Raw genomic sequence first — 19,638 nt, forward strand, 5'->3', positions numbered from 1 at the left:
TTGGCCCTGGAACATTTTAAAGAGAGCCGAGCCATTGCATGTTCTCAGAGCCTCTCAGCAATGCCCGCCAAACCCCACAATAATTTCATTCTTTTAAGGTATATACCAGAGTTCTGTTGTACCAGCAATGTTAGCCCTCACCACCTGCGCAACATGTTTCCCAGTCCTTTCGAGGTCAGGGCCATGCGTCTGAAAAAACCCGGCCTTCACATCATTCTTCCAATCTGCTCCTCCAGCAACAACCACTAAGCCTCTTTAGTGGGCTTTTAGCAGCACACAGCCACCTCAAGGGAGGAAGGATTAGCCACTTCCTTCAGGGATGGCAAAACATCAAATCCATGTACAGCATAGATACAACCTTTCAACCAACCAGTGGCTCTTTTGGTCAAAAGATCCATAGAGTGGGTACCAGCCTTGATAGTAGGAGCTGGGTTTTATTTTCGCTACTTCCTTAGTTTGAAAATGTGTCCAGAGACCTAATCAGTCTTATTCTCAAATAAATGAAAACTTTCAATGTAATGTTATGTTATGTAATTTATAGAGCACATGGCTGCCCCAGCCAAGGGGCGTCCCAGAGAGAAGAGAGGTGACAGGGCCAAGGAAACGCTGCAACCAATTATTTCGAAAACAGATGAGTTTTTATAGCCCTATGGAAAGCAGCATGATTGTGAATGCTTCTGGTGTTCACCGGAAGGGAGCTCCAGAGTTTGGGAGCCAAAGATCTAAAGGAATGTCCTCCGTCTCAGGCTCTCTTCAACTGCGGAATAGCAGCCAGGTGTTGGTTGACAGAGTGCAGGAGGCGAGTGGGCATATAAGGTGCGAGAGGTCTGCAGGAATTTCAGGGGACTGGGTGTTAAGAATACGGTGGGCAATGCACAGTGCTTTAAAAAGAACACGCTTCTCCACTGGAAGCCAGTGAAGTCTATTAATAAACTCCGAGGTGTGGCAGTTCCTGAGGATCCCAAGCAGTGGTCAGAATGCCGCATTCTGTATTCTTTGGAGGCGCTGTATCTCCGCTCTGTTAACCTCTAAGTACAGAGCACTGGCATAATCCAACCAAGATAGTATGCTGGCCTGGATTATAACCTGCCGGATATTAGCCTCAAAGAAGCCCAACAAAGGTTTGAGACCATGAAGGAGCCCGAAACAAACTTCAGCCACCGCCTTGGTTTGAGGCTGAAAGGAGAGAGCCGAGTCCAGCCAGATGCCCAGATTTTAACTGTCTGCTTAGGTGAAGGTGGGGAACCGAGGGCGGAAGGTCACCATTGCTCATTCCACAAATGAGTGATTTTCCTCACCAGCAGGATTTCTGATTTGTTGGTGTTAAACTGGAGGCAATTTTAAGCCATCCAATCCGCAACCGCTGTTAAATCCTCTTTAAACTTAGAGGCGTCTCTAGCAGGGTTGTAGGATAGGGCGATCACTAGCTGTGTGTCGTCCGCGTAGGAGATCACAGTCAGACCCTTATCTTTTGCCACAGCAGCCAAAGGTCGAATGTAGATGTTAAAAAGGGTCGGACTAAGGGTAGGGCCCTGCGCAACCCCTTGGTGCACACTGTGCGTCAGAGAGGAAAAGGAGGGGCGATCACTTGAAAGGATCTTCCCAAGAGAATTGAAGAGAACCACCTCAAAGCCAGGCCACAGATGACAATGTCCTTCAGGTGCTGCAAAAGAATCTGGTGGGACACAGTGTCAAATGCGTCACTTAAGTCCAAAAGACTCAGAGCAGTATTTCCTCAAGAATCCAGGGAATGACGCAGATGTTCCGTGACCGCCAAAAGGGCAGATTACGTACAATGACGCAGACGGAAGCCGTTCTGAGAGGGGTCCAGCAAGTTGTTAGTATCAATGTAGCTGGAAAGGATGGAATTAATGTGGGCTTCAGTGATATTGGCTGTCAAAGGGAGGAGGGAGATGGGACGGAGGTTTGCTGGCTTGGAGTCATCCAGTGTGGGTTTTCAAGAAGAGGGATCACTTTATCATCTTTCCAGGCAGTGAGGACCACAGCAGAGGATAGGGACAAATTTATGAGATTACAGAACACAGGCGCTAATTGCGGTAAACAAATCTTAAATTGTTCGGGTTTAAGAGGATCAGCCGGAGATCCAGAATTACGTTTGTTACAGATGAGCCACATGGCTTCTTGGGAGATCACAGGAATGGTCGAAAGAGATGGACTGGTAGCGGCCGAGGTGGTAGGTTGACCTAGTGGGGGCACTGTGTGAGAAAAGGTTTTGTAAATATCGTCGACCTTTATGATAAAAAAGGCCGCAAGGATCTCACATTGCTCAGTGGAAGTAAGAGAAGATAAAATAGGTTGCCCTGAGGTTTTAAGATCCTTAAGTAAGGAGAATATACATTTGGTGGGGTTACTGCTGTTTTTAAAATTTCCCTGAAAAAAATCCGCTCTCAGCTTCAAGATAGATTTGTGGTATTGTTTTATGGCTGCTCGATATTGTAATTTCAAGATAGAGTCATACTGTCTTCTCCAGGCCCTTTCCAGGGCTTTGAACGCCCTCCTAGCCTGAGCTAGTTTGTCATTAAACCGAGGGCCAGATTCAGTTTGACGGCCGTTGGACATCATAGCAAGATTCAGAGTGTTGAGTATCTGTGAGAGCCAGTCTGACAGAATACTGTTGGCCCTATACAGATTGTTAGGGAGATTAGGCCTTTGAGTAAGGAGGAGGTTGTGGAAGTGAGCAGCATCCAACTTGTGCCAGGGACGTTTTAGAATGGATTTCTGAGGAGTCTCTAGAAAAGGACCTATTCCCTGTAGTGTCAATGACACCAAATAGTGGTCAGACCAGCTCATGGGGAGGGGATAACTAGCTACGAGAACTGATGCATTTGGAAAAAAAGGGACTAACAGTTGACCGGCAGATTGAGTACTGTTAGGGACATATTGTATACGTTAGAAGGCTAAAAGATCCGCTAATAAATTATTAATCTCTCTGTCTTGATTAGCTTCCAAGTGCAAATTAAGGTACCCTACAATATTAAAGTTGGTCGACCTAGTAGCCAACAACCCCGAAGTGGTGACAAGGGCTTCCATAAAGCCTTTTGAAGGCCCTGGGGGGGGGGCGATAGATCAGGAGGCCTGAAAGGGTAAAATTGGCTTTGACACAAATTCTGAACAGTGCACATTCAGAGTCTACAATACTTTCTTTAGTCAGGGTACAAGTGAATCCAGATTTTAAAGACAACCGCAATGCCCCCACCCCATCTTCTCTGTTAAGAGTTTTAATGGTACATCCCTACGGCAGTGCCAAGTTGGGCTCTGCCTCGGTGTTAGCAGTATGCCAGGTCTCAGTTAGAAAAAGAGTATCAGGGGCCTCATCCTGAATTAGATCAAACACTTCAGCAAAGTGTTTGGCCAACGAGCTGCAGTTGAGGCTGAGATGTTTAATAGCAGGCAAGGGAACACACACAGGTCTAGCAGTTGTCAAAGAATCAAACCCACAGGTTTTGCAAACAAAAGGACCTACCAAAAAAGCGTCAATCTGATGTGTGCAATGATGGATACCTCTACTGATGTCAATAAGAGTATTCTGTGAATGAAGCCGCTGCTGTGCGGCCAAACCAGCAGCATGTCTGGCGTCTTTGGCGTGCCTGCACTAACATGATCTTATGTAGGCAGGGGAATCAGATTAACTAGACCGCTACCTTCCTGCCTGCCCGGAAGTGCCAGCCCAGGAAGGGGGAGGGGCGCAAGCCCTCTGCTCTCAGCTCAAACGGCAACTAATACCGCGGCGGGCCAGAATGACTGTTAGAAATTGGGTTTCTGTTTGGCAAAAGTATGCACCCTGTCCAAACATGAACCACAATCATAGTCAAGGTAAATGTAGTACACACAACGCATTTACCTGTGCTCACCCTCTGGTAACTTGGCCCACAGAAGTCAGGCTAAACTAAAGAGGCAAAGTGTAAAGTATTTGTGCGCACACATACACACCGTATGCAGTGGAAATGAGGGTGATCTAAGTAAAGGATTGGCAAATTGGTTTCTCAGTCTGTAAGAATGAATATGTTGCTTCGACAGTCAGGGAAACAGTAAGGCAGCTGCAGGTCCCTCAAGACCAGTGGAATCCAGGCAAATCCAGCTACCCGCAATAACGCGCAGGTCGGCTATGAAGACCTTGTGGGTCTGAATACACACAGTACCTTTCTGGGGGGAAGCTGTGAGGTGAATGGAGCATGATGTAGATAGAGCTCCTACTGTGGGCATGCTGTGGTGTTGCAATGAGCCACAATAGGTCGTCCTTGCGCTGTAGCGGCAGTCGCGATAGCCTCCGTGGGCTGGAGGAAGTGGGCAGAAGCAGCAGTCTCCCTCAATCAGTCCTGCACTGGTGATGCCCCTTCACCTCAAGGTTGCCAGCGATGTATGCCTAGCTTGGCTGATGTTGAACGGTGCTGCAGCGAGGCTTGCAGACGTGGCGATCTCCGTCAGCGTACAGGCAAACAGCTGCAGAAACACTAGTTTGATGCCATGGACTAGTTTTGGGCGATCTCAGCAGGATAGGGCTCTGGGAGAGCAGGAGTGTTTGTAGGAGCAAAGTCTTTGATGGCTCTGAGACTTCTTGAACAGGGGGCAAGCCAACAAGCCCTTGGAGTTACTTAAGTTAACTTTGTAGAGAATGCAGAAAGTAGAGCCAGTCCTTCTCACTGTCAGGCAAAAGTCAGAAGGCCAGCAGAGCAGCGCAAGTTGCAAATTAGCAGTCCCTCCTACAGCACAGAAATCAGCAGGCAGCAAGCCAACACAGCAGAGCAGTTAGCAAAGGTATGGTCCCTCCTGCAACGCAGCTTCTCTTGCTGACAGAATTTCCTCAGGTGCCAAGAGTGAGCTGAGTACATGGTGTCAGAGGTCCAGTATTTACACCTATGTTAGCTTTTGAAGTTGGGAGACTTCAAAGAAAGCTCTTTGTAGGGCACACGACTCTTCCCTTCCCTGCCCTGGGTCCAGACTCACTACAGAGTGGTATGCTGACCTTTGTGTGTGGCAGGACATAGCCTTTTCAGGTAGAAGAGTCAGCCCCTCCCAAGCATCCTGCTCAGGCAGACCCGTGAGCGGTCTCAAACAGTCAAGCTGGGAAGTTTTTCTTCGGATGCTGACCCCCTTGTTTGTGGAGTGCCTCACGGCGCCTCCCTGAGCCCCATGCTTTTTAATATCTATGTGGCCCCACTTGCAACGGTGGTGACATCATTTGGGTTGGAAGTGTTGTCCTATGCGACACCCAAATAATGGTGTTGATCATGCAGAATGTTAAGAACTCCGCACAGAATTTTAAAAGCTGCATGAAAGCAGTCTCGTCATGGATGGCACAAAACTATCTAAAACTGAATGGCGAGAAGACAGAGGTCCTTATTTTTGGGGACAGGACAGGCATCTGGTCTAGGGAGTGGTGGCTTGACTCCTTGGGCACCTGCCCTACCCCTGTTTCCCATGAAAAAAACTTGGGAGTGGTGGTGGATGACTCCTTATCTTTGAATTTGCAGGTCTCTAGGTCAGTGACCACCTTCTTTGGGCTCATCCGGATTATAAGGAAAATCTCTCAGTTGCTTTCATTTCATGCCCGTAAAAGGGTGGTTGTTGCATTAATATTACCCAGATTGGATTATTGCAACACCCTTTATTTAGGTATCAATATAGGGCAGCTGCGTCCATTGCAGCTGGTGCAGAATGCAGCTGCAAGGCTAGTGATGGATCCACCCAAACTCATCACTTAGTTTCGCCCTCTCTTCTTGCGCTGCATTGGCTCCCGGTGGATCGCAGAATTATGTTTAAAACTCTCTGCCTCACTCATAATGCCTACTATGGCCTGGGCCCAGTGGGCATTAAGACGTTATTCCAACTTTATGTGCCCTCGAGGAACCTTAGGTCAGTAAAAAAGAATCTCCTCATGGTGCCCTGGTTCAAAAGAAGAGATGGGGTGGGAGAGCTTTTTCATTTACTGCCGCCAACGTTTGGAACCCTTACCCGGCTGATCTTTCGGGGCAACAATCACACACAATTTTCCGAAAGGAGTTAAAGACTTGGCTGTTCCCTGTGAAGCTGGTCTGAGGGGATTTTTGTTTGCTTGTTTTCTGGTCTGTATTCAGAGCCTTGATGCCCTTGGGCTATGTTTGCGCTTTAGAAATCTGCTATTCATTCATTCATACCCATCAACATGCAGATGACCACTCAGGCATGCCTATTCTTCCTTTGTGCATGTCTGTCTAGACGGAATGCAGGAAACCAGCTGTTGCCCAGAATTGTATTCTAGGGACAGGCAGAAGGCACTAAAGAGTTTAAGTAAGAAAACGTGATCTTTATAAAAGTTTCATTTTCAGACCTGCAATTTAAAAACCAACTTCACTAAACAAGGTGTGTTTGAATTGTGAGTACAGAAACACCAAACTTACTTTTCCTATCTTTTCTCAATAGTAAGTTATACTTGTAAAAGGTTATAAGGCATCTCCAATGTTACCATTTGAGAGATTGGCCTTGCAGTGGTGAAATACGAATTTAAGAGCATGTCACTACCAGGACATGTTAATCTTCAAAGTACATGTCCTACCTTTTAAGTACATTGCTCCCTGCCTATGGGCTGTCCAGGGCTTACACTAGGGGTGACCTATATGTAATAAAAGGGACGGTTTGGGACTATTACATAGGTGAACTTGCCAGGTCAAAGGGGCAGTTTGAAACTGCACACACAGGCTCTGCAGTGGCAGGCCTGAGGCATGGTTAAAGGCCTACTTAGGCGGGAGGCACAGCCAGAGCTGCAGACCCACTAGTGGCATTTGATTTGTAGGCCCTGGGAACAGGGAGTGCACTTTACTAGGGACTTATAAGTAAACTAAATATGCCAATCGTGGGTCAACCAGTTGTCATCACATGCACTTTAGCACTGGTCAGCAGTGGTAAAGCTCTCAGAGTCCTAAAAGTTAGCAAAAATGAGATCAGAAAGCAAAACGTTGGGGAAAACCATGCCAAAAGATGCCACGTCTAACAATGGCTATAAGTGTTTGCAGTAACCATGCCATCCTCTGCAAAGAAAAATTCAAGATGTTCACCCTGACCCAGGTTCTTTGGGCCCTGGATCCCAGAGACTGGATGGTAGTGTTGGACCTGTAGGATGCAAATGTTCACATCCCTGTCCTGCAGGCCTACATGCACTACCTGGGGTTCAACATGCACTTTCAGTTTGCTGTGCTCCCTTTAGGACACACCAGTGTTACTCAGGTGTTCACGAAGGTGATGACAGGGGTTGCTGCCCATCTGCTGAAGGCGGGGCACCAGTCTTCCCCTACCTCCACGACTGGCTGGTTGATTAGGGCTTGCTAAATTCAGTTGTGGACCACCTCCAGAAGAAGTGTTCAAACTACCTGCCAAAGTCACACATAACTCCTTAACAGAGGCTTACCTTCATCTGAGCCACCCTGGATATAATGTGCTTTTCCTCCAGACCAATAAGTGCAGAACAGTCTACCTATGATCCTGATGTTTCAACCTCTGGCCTGGGTCTCAGTGAGGATGGCTCTGAGACTTCTCAGCATTCTTGATCTTGCTTGCTAACCATGTCAGATGGCACATGCGTGATTGCAGTGGGACCAATAGTCTCAGTGGGCCCGGCATGGTAACAGTAAAGAAACTGAGAAACCTTAAGAAGGCATTGGATATGCCTCCCCATGCCATAGATAATGTTTGTCAATGCCATTTGTAGGGTTCTCAGTAATATTTGGAAGAAATAAAGGAGTCCCAGGAGCACAGCCAATTTCAGCACAGGTACACTCCAGAGCCATGCAATGTATAGTCCTTTCCATTTGCCCAAGTCCATTTCTATCCCTTGGATGCAGTGCAGATAATTCAGTCTTTACAAAGTTTTCACAGACCAAATCAGTGTTATACCCAAATAAATCGAGATTTCCCTGTTTATTTCAAATCCTGAAACTTTGCAATAGATATAAAGTTCCAATAATAAGGCCAGGAGAGATAGGTCAGTACATCACCAGCAAATAAACTCCCCTTATAGGCTTCAACTCTCTGAGCTATCACCACTAGCCTTCATTTTACTGAATCCTAATTCCAATGTTTCTATTGATATAGCAAAGAGGAGGTGGGACAATGGACACCCTGCCATGTTTGCTGCTAAAATGCCTCTCAAAGGGACTCCATTCATCAGAACCCTAGCTCTTGGTACTGTGTAATTGGCCTTTTCCATTTGCGCGTTTATTCCTAGGGATACTTTCACCAGCAATCTATGTTGATAGTGCCAGTTTGTCTGATCAGATGCTGACCAACCATTTTCTTCATTTGCTAAAGCAAGTCCTCAATCTGTCGTGTGTTTTTATATTCTCGGCATTCATGCACAAACCCCATCTTGTTTGGCCCCCCCAAATATGGTCCAGTCTTGCAACGAGGAATCTGGCAAACAATTTGGTATCCAAATTAACTAAGGCAGTACGCCTGTAGGAATTTGCAACTTTCTAGGTCATTGACCAGTTTAAGATGAACCATGATAGTAACCTCATCCTTTGATCTGATCACCTCCCCAGAAGTCTGTTCTTTTGAAGACTTTTTTTCTGGTTCTGTCGGCGGCGCAGACATTTGCAACCATGGAGAATGAGAACTAAGGGCGAGATGTACTAATATTAGGAATACTGATTTCCTAATTACATTTCTCTCTAATTTGCAATTAGGAAATCGATATTCCTAATGTATGACATGGTTTTGATATTTATTAGTGATTCATATGGGTCGCAAATAGACCTACCTCATGCGTATTATGGTGGGTTGCAATATGCAACCAATTTGGAATTGCAGCCATCACAGGGAGGGTGACCCCGCTAAGCTCTACGATTCCATTTTGATAAAGCAATCTCTTTTTTTTGTTAACGTAGCTGTATGGAAAAATGAAAGTTTCTGCATTTTGTACATTTTAAAAAATGTTCCAGTTGCAAATGGCCAGATTCAAAATGCTTTGTACATCTGGCCCCATAAGTACTGGGATCGCCATGACTGTAATTGTTCCTGGTGCTGTTAATGGTGGTGTTGTGGGCGCTGTTGCTTTCTTTCGTTGCACTGGGGATCCTTTTAAGACTAATGGTATTATCATAGATGATGCAGCCCCTAATAGTAGTTTTGGGGATTCTGCAATTACTATCGATGCTGTTGGAGATGGGCTTGATGCTCATAATATTGTTTATCGTGATTGAATTTCTTGAAAATATCAGTGGTGAATAGACCTAATACTTACCAAATCATTTTTCTTCTTTTAGGTTTTTGGAAACATAAAACTGGACGAGAACAGCCACATCAACCGTCACAACAATTTCCGCACCTTCCTCAGCTCCCTTATGCTTCTTTTCAGGTTTAGTGCATCTGTACTAATAAACGCACATTCACACATTCATTACTACAGTGCATAGGTCTTATTTCATATTATTCCTACAGTACAGTGGAATCGACATAAGAAAAGTACTATTCAGTGCCCCAAAAATTGCTTGTGACTTTGCACAGGGAAGCAACTGTGCTGAAATCAATGGTATTTTACCTCACTGCATGAATCTAATCCTTTGCTTCCTGGTTTTGGTTAAATGCCTTCTCTTAAATCAAATACATATGAATAAACGTCATTGCATACATTATATATTGCATACTTGCTCTACTGTCTATGGTAATCTTTATATATGCATCTCATGCTGACTTTCTGATTAGGGGGAAATGTGTTTGTTGTGCTATTTGTGGGAATGGTGTGTGTTGTGCTTACCTGTTATGCATCCCTCCACAGGAGTGCCACAGGTGAGGCCTGGCAGGAGATCATGCTCTCATGTCTAGGTGACAAGGGCTGTGAGCCAGACACAACTACACCTCCTGGGCCGGCTTCCAATGACCGCTGCGGAACAGATCTTGCCTATGTCTATTTTGTGTCCTTCATCTTCTTCTGCTCCTTTCTGGTGAGTTCTGGAATGCAGTCGCCACCTTCTGGAGTGATAAACTTTACTTGATCTCACTGGGAAGTGTAAGGAGGAGAGGAACTGTCACATTCTGTGTGTAGTGTCAAGAATAGGAACTGTTTTAGTGTAAGCTGAAGGGCTTTTGTCATTGTGCTTTTCTCAGGCTGGTTTGATTACTCAATTTGGGTTAATGCTCCTCACTACAGCTTACTAGCATCTTGGAGATACAAATGTCTTGGGAAAGGAATTCCTCATTACGTGATAATGTCAGAAAAGAGGATTCCCACAGACAGTACTGATGTTCTTCTGAGGGCTTCGTCAGTCTGTGTTAGGGATAGGGTGATGTTGCTCCTCTGTGCTTGTCCTCTTGAGTGTTGGCTTGGGGGGTCCTTAATTTTTGTTTTCCATGCCTGGGTGCTGTGGGGCCAGCATCTGCAGCTTTACATGTCCTATGCCCCCGTGGGCTTTATATATGGTGTAGAGGTTATTTAACTCAATACTCCCTTCTGCTAATCTAGCACCCTCATAGCAAGTGTGATAAGGTCAGAGATACTTACCTTAACACAGTTTCGCCACTTGAGTCTGAATCTTTTAATGTTAGTTTTGGTTATTCCTCATGTTTGAAGTTGCAGTAATCTAAGCTAGACTGAGTAAATGCCTAGTTTCAATCCTTTCAAAGAAGATGATGTGGTTGGACCCATGAGCGAGTTACTGAATGAAAAGAATATCATTCCTGCGTGTACTGCTCAACATCTGAACTTCTGGCTTTGCTCCGTTCTCTTATACCACAAAGTGGATATGCCTGAGGCTCTCACTGGTGTTTCTAGGTTCAGGGGGATTAGAATACAAGAGTGGGTATTGCACTGTCAACTCATGCCAAAGGTTCATAAAGATACTGAAAAGCAATGGAGTAAACAATGTACCCTAGGGGACCAGCACAAAATGATATTAGCTGTTGGCAATTGTGTAGAAGTTGTAGTCTGTTGAATGGTCTAGAAAAGTAAGAAATAACTTGAGAGTCAAGACTGTCCCTCCACTCCATTTCTGTGTCTTAAACTGCAAATAGCATATGGGGGATTAGGTTAAATGTCTTTCTTTCATCAGGTAAGGATAGGAGCTCTTCCCTTATGAAGACTGTGGTGGTCCCTGGTATAACCTGAAAGTGGTTTTGGGCCTCAACACTACTTTTGAAATATGTTGTGCTCTTGGAAAAGAAAGATTTGTAATTGGGTCATAACTGGATTGGATTCTTTGAACTACTGACATTTTGTATTGATCAGGCTTATTTATGTTCTCAATAGAAGATGCAGATGGATGTGGAGTCTATCATCATCACCTTTATATATAGACCACAGGTGTTAATAAAGACTTTTAGGAATGCTACCAGACATGTTGGGATATGTCGATTGGATGGTTTGATTCAAACTATAGTCTGTAGAAAAGGGGGAACTTTCATAGGTAGGGGTGCAATTCTGACTAGGCTGAAAGGTAAAGGGTAACTGTGTGTGTGTGTGTGCTTCTGAGTGTTAACATATTGAGAGTAAAATTATCTATGCATCAATATGTTTTATTGTTCTTCTGTTTCTCCATTGCTTTTTCTCAATGGCACTCACTTCTCTTTCTTTCGCTTTTTTATGTCAAAATCTTATTTTCACTCCCCCTCTACCTCTTTCTCAATATCTCTTCACCCACCCCCTCCCTTTTCATGATTCCCTTTCTTTGCACTTGATTACCTCTGATATGTTCTTTACACCTTCTAACCTCTTGCAATCACTTCATTAGTATCACTCTATCTTTCATAATATGGCTTTTTCATCCCCTCTTCTTCTCTTCTCCTGTCCCATCTTTCTTTTTGTTTCACTCTTCACTTTACTTTTGCATCCCCCTTGTCCTCTTTTTTTCTGCTTTCTCATATTTCCTCTTGTTTATTCCGATTTTTGCTCCCAATGATTTCCCTATGCCTTGCCCTTTCATTTAAATTTTTATCTCGAACTTCTCTGCTTCCACTATTTTTATCTAACACATTTTCGTTATTTCCCATGCTCTCCATGTCACTTTCTATTTGACTTTTTGCTTTCCTCTTTGTTGCTCACTTTCCTTCCCTATGCTGCTCCCTCTTTCCCATTCTTTCTCTCTTGCATATCACCTTTTTCATCCACATTCTCTTTCTTTGCTACCCTCCACCCCTGTTGCTTTCTCTTTGTTACTTCTCTCTCCTTTGAGTTTCGCTTTCATTCTCTCTTTCTCTCACAATTCATGAATTTTTCCCTCCCAGATGCTGAACCTCTTCGTTGCTGTCATTATGGATAACTTTGAGTACCTGACGCGGGATTCCTCCATTTTGGGACCTCATCACTTGGACGAGTTTGTCCGAATTTGGGCCGAATATGACCGAGCTGCATGGTAAGTGTGATCCCCACCTCCAGTCACAATATTATGTACAGTACCAGCACCCTGTCTGGAAATTTGAGGGGACCACACCCTGGGTGATGGGGGATGGGAAAATGAGTAGGGCCCAGCTTCATTTACCTGGAGCGTTGAAAACATTTGGGCTTTCGCTCTACATCTTGGGCATGCAACCCAATAATAGGTATTGTACACACAGGACATTCATCCTGTGTGTATATATATGACGAGTCCTTCAACAGCCATCTCCCTCCAGAAGATCAGGCGCACCAGGTGTCTGCCTCTCAAAAACACCATTCTCAAGGCATCATATTGTATAAAAAATAAATATAAAATAAACATATTTATTTCTTTAGTCCAACATCGTATATGACGGGAAGCCAACTCGTTCCACCCTTAAAAAAAAATATATATATATATAAATTAATCAATTAATCAGCAAGGGCATCACAGGTGGGAACTAAAACTGACACTCAAGGTGACACTGTATGTCAAATAGCCTTTTAGTCAAAGCAACTTACTTAAATACACTAACGGAGGAAGGAAATAACTTCCCAAGCAAGTGGCTACCCAGAAAGCCACAACAACACAGTATGCAATTAGTCATGTGCCAGGTTCACCTACTGAGAGCAGTCAAAGAGATACAGAATAACTACAGCATTTCGGTTCATTCTCCTATACGATTGAAAGACAACTATAAAATCTTGTACCGAGAAGCCACGCTGTCTATCCGATTGGCAGTTCACCACTTAAAACAGCCATAGTGATTACCACAAGAAGGAGGATGTACCTTAAAGACTTTCCAGGCAAAACGGAACATCTTATTTGGTTACCATTGGTGGTCTGGTTGTCTTTAGTCGTACCTGATCACCAAAGACATGAATGTGTGTTTCTACCATTACTATATATACAATGACAATCTTGACTTTACTTGAAAGTATTCTCCAGTTTGCCACAAATACACCGAAAGAACTAAAGCCCACTTATTGAAGTTTCACCTAGTAGTGCGAGTCAGACTGCCACATCAACAATGGCACCACTATTCTGGTTTTCCACGCCAAGTCCAAGAAATGCACTCAATTGTAGGGCTCATTGTGAGCCAAATTTCATTCATTTTAGAGTACGTGCTGTGTTCTCTTTCCAGCGAACACAGACTAATACTTCAGAATGACTGATAGCAGAAATCTGCTTACGATTCCCATGAAGCACTGTGTCAAAACTGTCCTTAAGCTGAAAAGAAAGGAAATTAAACTGGGAGGATGCCAAATTCAAAAAGATCAAATGTTTCAGCTTGATCAGCAAACTCCCATTATGTTGTTTGCTCTCTTTGAGTTTGCTGATTGCAGACCCGCTAGTCAACACCAGCAGGGAACCCGGAAACAAAGGTGTTTACTAAATACCTTGTGTAAAAAAATAAAAAATGTATTGAAATCTGTCATTTTGACTCAAAATTAAGAACTTGCTATGGCAAATAATTAATCATATCGAAAACAAGCACAACTGATTAAAATATAACATTTGTATGCAAATTTTGATATGAAAGCCACATTCCCTCAGCTTGGTGCAGGTCATTTAAAGCAGTTGCATCTGACTTGAGCTAGACATCCGGTAATTACAAGTGGAACTGCAGCTTCATGTAAGATTTTCAATGCTTTCGCATTCGGCATTTGATGGACATCTAGTAACCACTGGTTGAACCACAGCTTTATGTAAGACTTTCAGGGGCATATTATCAAGACAGGCGATAAAATTATCGCCGCTTTAGCAGCAGAAAACTGCTGCTAAAACGGCCAATTGAAGCCCATGTTAGATGTGAAGGTCATCTAACCTGAGCTTCAATTGGAATACCATAGAGCATATTATCAAGCCTATTATTGACATTTTAGAGGCAGTTTTCTGCCGCTAAAGCGGCGATAATTTTATCGCCTGTCTTGATAATATGCCCCTGAGTTCTTTTGCATTTCACTTTTGAGGGACACCTGCACCTTCATCAAAGAATTTCAATGCTTTTGCATTTGACTTTTGACGGACACCTAGTAACAACTGCACCGTCAGAAAAGATTATCAGGGCATTTGCATTTGACTTGAAAGGGACATCTAATGACAACTTCAGGAATTGCAGGTTTTAGAAAAAAAAATATATGTATATGTGTGTGTGTGTTCACTGAAAAAACAAATGTTACAGGGACGTTATAGCGAGGCTCAGATTTCACTCATACAAAACCTGCAAAATTTAGCAGTTATAGTTACCGGAGCTAACTATAACTCACCCTCCTCAATGCACTGCTTACGACATCACATATTACATCACTCATCACAGGGTCAGTGACATCACTGATGACATCTCAAATTACATCACTGATGACATTATCCAGTGATGGTTTCTATACATTTTGTGTGTTAAACATATTTACTAAGGTACCCCAAAAGTTAAATTAGCCTACTCTGTGTACTTGTGTACTATTAATGCGTGATTTTTTTTTAACATAGTTTATGTGAGTCGCTGTGTGACTGTGTGTATCCGTGTGTGAGTGGGTATCTGGGTGACTGTACAGGTGTGTGAGTGGCTGTATGGGTGTATACGTGGGTGTGTGAGTAGCTGAATGGGTTACTTAGTGGCTGTGTGAGTGGCTGCATTGGTGAGTGGGTGTGTCAGTGGCTGTGTGGGTGGGTGAGTGTTTGGTTAAGTGAGTTGGTCTGTGAGTGGCTGCATGAAAGAGTGAGCGTCTGTGGGATTGGCTGTATGGGCGAGTGAGTGGCAGTGAAAGTGATTGTATGGATGTGTGAATGGGTTTGTAAGTGGTTGTGTGGGAGTGGGAGCAAGTGTGTGAGTGGTTGTTTGGGTGAGTGAGTAGCTCTGGTGAGAGGCTGTATGAGTGAGTGGGTGTATAGTTGAATAAATGGGCATGTCAGTAGATGTGTGGGTGAGGAAGTAGCTGTGTGAGTAGCTGTATTGGTGGGTGACTGGTTGTATGATCAGGCTCTATGAGTGAGTGAGTTGGTGTGTGAGTTGCTCTATGGATAAGAGAGTTGAAGTGTAAGTATTTTTATTGGTCTGTGAATGGGTATGTAAGTGGTTGTGTGGGTGTGTGAGTGGGCGTATGAGAGGTTGTATGAGGTGTGAGTGGGTGTGTGAGTAGTTCTGTGGATGATGTAATCAGTGATGTAATCAGTGATGTCATTTAAGATGTCATCAGTGATGTTGTCAGTGATGTCACTGACCATGTCATGAGCGATGTAATATGTGAGGTCATAAGCAGTGCATTGCGGGGGCGTGAGTTACAGTTAGCTCAGGTAACTTCTGAATTTCAATGGGGGGCCTGAAGGACCGTAGTCTCAGTTAAGACTTCACACTGTTTCTTCTGACTCAAAAGGGACGTCTAGTAATTACTTGAGTTACTGCAGCTATATGAAAGGCCTGACCGATTGACTTTGTAAATGCTTGTTTAAAATATGACAGATTTCCAAACTGTTACATATCAGCTCAGATTTTCTTAATTCACACGCTTTTTTTTTACATGGTTTCAAGCTCTCCACTTATACACAAATTTCTCTAGCTTTGAGCATATGGTTTTTGCATGAAGTACAATATATGCATATCCACTCAAGTGCAATGGTTTATGTTCGTGATTTTCTTTACTGTAGTTGTACCTGATGAAGGGTTGTCCTGACCGGAAAAGCACTGGGATTTGCACAGCCTTCAATATTGGATTGTCCTGAAGACATATGTTCTGATTACTAGATGTACTGCAACAAACTATGTTTCAACCATCAAACACAATATAATGTGAATTTGCTGATCAAGCATTAAAGACTTGATTTTTGTAACTTGGCATCATCGCAGTTTATTTAGATGACATTTTTTCAGGTTATGGGCAATTTTGACACAGTGCTGCTTCCTGGGACTGGTCAACAGATTTCTGCTATCAGCAACTTTCAACTATTTTGGTTTTCTCAGCAGTCACCACGTCAGTGTGTAAGCTTCAACTAATATTTATCTCACTGTAATGGTAAATTATACTTACTTTTTCAGGTCTTATTTAGCTTTGTTCATGCTAAACAAAACTAAAAAATGTAAATATGGCATTCAGTCAAGCACACTAGTCTAACCACCGTCCATTGAGGTTAGCAGAACTTTCTAACTATTCCTCATAGAGCCAGAGCATATCTCTGTCGAAGAACTTTTCATGCAACTAAGTAATTAAGTCAATCAGATCTCTCTATAACAGAAGTGTCCATTTTAGGTCTTGTTGGGCCCAATATTTTGGATAGGATCTGGCCATATAATGTCTTTAATTCAGTGTCAGTTTATCTAAATATATTTTAAGTGGATTTCCTGAAAATGTTGCTCCTGAACCAAGATGGACAACTCTGATATACATGTTCTATTTAGAGCCCTATATATTTTTCTCCAACCACACCAACATCTACGCAGTACTATCGAAATGGCAATTATATAATCCAATGTCTTTCGTACTCTCATTTATATAGCCCAGCAGATTTGTCGAGCAAATTATAATTGAGCACAACAGATATCTCTAACTAGCCTATCTACAGTCTAGCATCGCTCTCTACGCACAAAGTATGAACCCACCTGATAATCTCATTATAACTACCCTTTAAACAGGCCAGTAAATCTTTTTCTAAACATTCTTCAAGTAGTACAACCGAGTTCCCCAATGAAGTTTAAAATATCTTTCTACTACCCTTTATTAAGGCAGGTATGTTTCACCATTAACATCTCCTCTACCACAATGTTCATTCGTAAATATTCTGGGCCCGATTCACAGAACTAACTTAAGACAAAATCCTAAGCTTACTACCATTTTGGTATTCACAGAAGGCACTTACTCATTGATGAGTAAGTACCTTCTGTGAATACCAAAATGAGTAAGTACCTTCTGTGAATACCAAAATGAGTAAGTGCCTTCTGTGAATACCAAAATGGTAGTAAGTTTAGGATTTTGTCTTAAGTTAGTTTTGTGAATCGGGCCCCATGTTCAGGGACTAGCATATTTCTTTAACCACCTCTCTCACAGTCCAGCAGTTCTAATTGCCTCTCATAAAGTCCATCATATGTTTCATATCACTCCATGTACAGCTCCTCAGATCTTATTATGTTCACTACCATACGTCCAACCAATTCTTTTTAACCATTTGAGAAAGTCCTGCATATCTCTCTGAAAATACGCCATATACATTGAGCAGTTTTTCATTGAGTGCCCTTTGTGGAGCCCAGAAGATCTTACGTTTGCTTGACCCTTTCATAGCCCAGCAGATTTCTTTATTTACTCTCCCTTCTTACAATCAAACCAGTCAAACATTTCTCCCTGCCCTACCATATGTAGCCTAGCAATTCTTATGGAAACTTGTAACCTCAAATTTCTCACCTTAGAACATTACCACCATATCTCAACACAAATGAACCAGAGTCTCACCTGATTCCCTCCAAAGGCTTCCTTTCAATGAAGCAATCCCGGACACAATGGAGTTCAGGGCTTTCCCCCCAGCAATGAGTCCAGGACATTTAGGTTATGAGCCTGATGTTTTAACCTGGATGCAGATGAGAGTGGCTCTGAGGCTTCTTGGCCTCTTTGCTTAATGCATCCTTCTTGTCAACTACCCCACATGGCACATGTGAGGTCTACAAGAAAAAGGAATTCCAGGGGGCTCAGCATCAAGCCCATCTTTCAAAAGTCATCTTTGTTTTGGAAGAGACTGCTCAAGATCTGCAATGGTGGCTGACTGGTTGCACTCTGTCCTGTGGCTGGCCACTCTCAGGGCAGAATGAGGTCCTGGGTCCTGTGCCAGAAAGCTTTGTCTCTGGAGGAAGCTAGAGCTTCATGGTATCTTTCTAGTCACCAACCACCTAACAGGGCCCTGGGACGCTATAGCAGACAAACTGAGCAGATAACTGGCAGATAACAATGAGTGTCTGCATCCCTAGGTGGCACAGGGTGTCTTCCACTAGAGAAAGGAACCCTGACTATCTCTTTTCACTACCCTCGAGAAATTGCATGCTGGAGTTTCATAAGGACACTCACTTGGAGATGCCTTCCAACTAGAGTGGAACATGGGACTGCCCTATGCCGTCTGCTGTCCCGAGTTCTGTAGAAGATCAAGAACGACCAGGCATAGACATCCTGGTGGCTCTAGATTGGGCCAGGAGAGTGTGGTACCCAGGGCTGTACTCCTGAGCATGAGCCTTTGTCCTCCAATCAAGCTACCACTTTGGGTGCACCTCCTGTCCCAGCTGCAGGGCAGAGTCTCTGTTCTAATTTGTGCAACCTAAACCTCCATGCGTGAAAATGAGGGCTGATGTTGCAGAGGTCATTCTCGCCTCCAGACACCCTTCCTTGAACTCAGTCTATGCTAGGCACGGGGGACAAGTTTGTAACCTAGTGTGGTTTTCGAGACACCAAACCCTTACAAATACAGCTGTTGGATGTCCTTTTGTTGGATGTTTCTTTCGTCCAGCAAGGCCTTTCAGTAGGCACTGTATAAGGTTATTTGTTTGCCCTTTTTGCCTCTCTATGTTTGCCAGCTCAACCGTCATTTTCAAAATAATCTGTTGAGATGAGGTATATTAAGGGTTTGACACTCATATTCCCACCCAAACTATTGCTGATGCTGCTGTGGGACATTAACTAGGTATTAACATTCCTCAGGTATAAACCTTTTGAGCCTATGCATAGCTCTCTGCGTCTCTTTACCTTGAAGACTGATTTCCTCATTTCAATTGCCAGCTTGATGCATGAGTGAACTGCAGGTGCTACAAGTGCAAACACCCTACAACAAGTTTTTCCAAGACACATTGGTGCTGAAGACTCAGACCGCCTTCTTAACAAAAAGTGTGACTCCCTTCCTCGTTGGTCAATTATTCAGTGTACCAGAGTTCTTTTCTCCCCCTCAGCCCTTGAAAGGGGAGGAGAGGATACATCACTTTAGACCCCTTAAGGGCTTTAAGTTTTTACATAGATTATAAAAAGGAACGTTGAGTGAACAATCAACTTTTTGTGGGGTTCTCTGGAGCAAAGGAAAGGAAGACTGTGCTAAGAAGACCTAGTTGAGGTAGATATTCCTTTGCATTAACATCTGCTATCCTCCAGCAAAGAAGCAGTTTCTGTCTGAGAGACCATTTCACCAGGGCCAACGTCACTACCACTGTATTGGCTTATGGTGTGCGTGTCCTGGACATCTGCCATATGCTCACAAAGCACTACTAAACCAACAGCTAGGTCTGACGGGAGGGATACTTTGACTTTTAAGCACTCCATAAATAGCACAGCATATCTTT

General features: G+C 43.5%; 1 protein-coding gene across 2 annotated transcripts in view; it reads left to right on the top strand.

Annotated features, from left to right (window-relative positions):
- Positions 1 to 19,638, top strand: part of CACNA1E (calcium voltage-gated channel subunit alpha1 E) — a 1,936,751-nt gene that overhangs the window by 1,780,875 nt on the left and 136,238 nt on the right. For both annotated transcript variants that reach the window (XM_086955515.1, XM_086955507.1), the window contains exons 36-38: positions 9,258 to 9,349; positions 9,770 to 9,935; positions 12,211 to 12,338. In XM_086955515.1, coding sequence (XP_086811641.1) covers positions 9,258 to 9,349; positions 9,770 to 9,935; positions 12,211 to 12,338 — 386 coding nt within the window. The remainder of the gene's footprint in view (positions 1 to 9,257; positions 9,350 to 9,769; positions 9,936 to 12,210; positions 12,339 to 19,638) is intronic.

Source organism: Lissotriton vulgaris, chromosome 1_1 (assembly GCF_964263255.1).
Source record: "Lissotriton vulgaris chromosome 1_1, aLisVul1.2, whole genome shotgun sequence".
NCBI lineage: Eukaryota > Metazoa > Chordata > Amphibia > Caudata > Salamandridae > Lissotriton > Lissotriton vulgaris.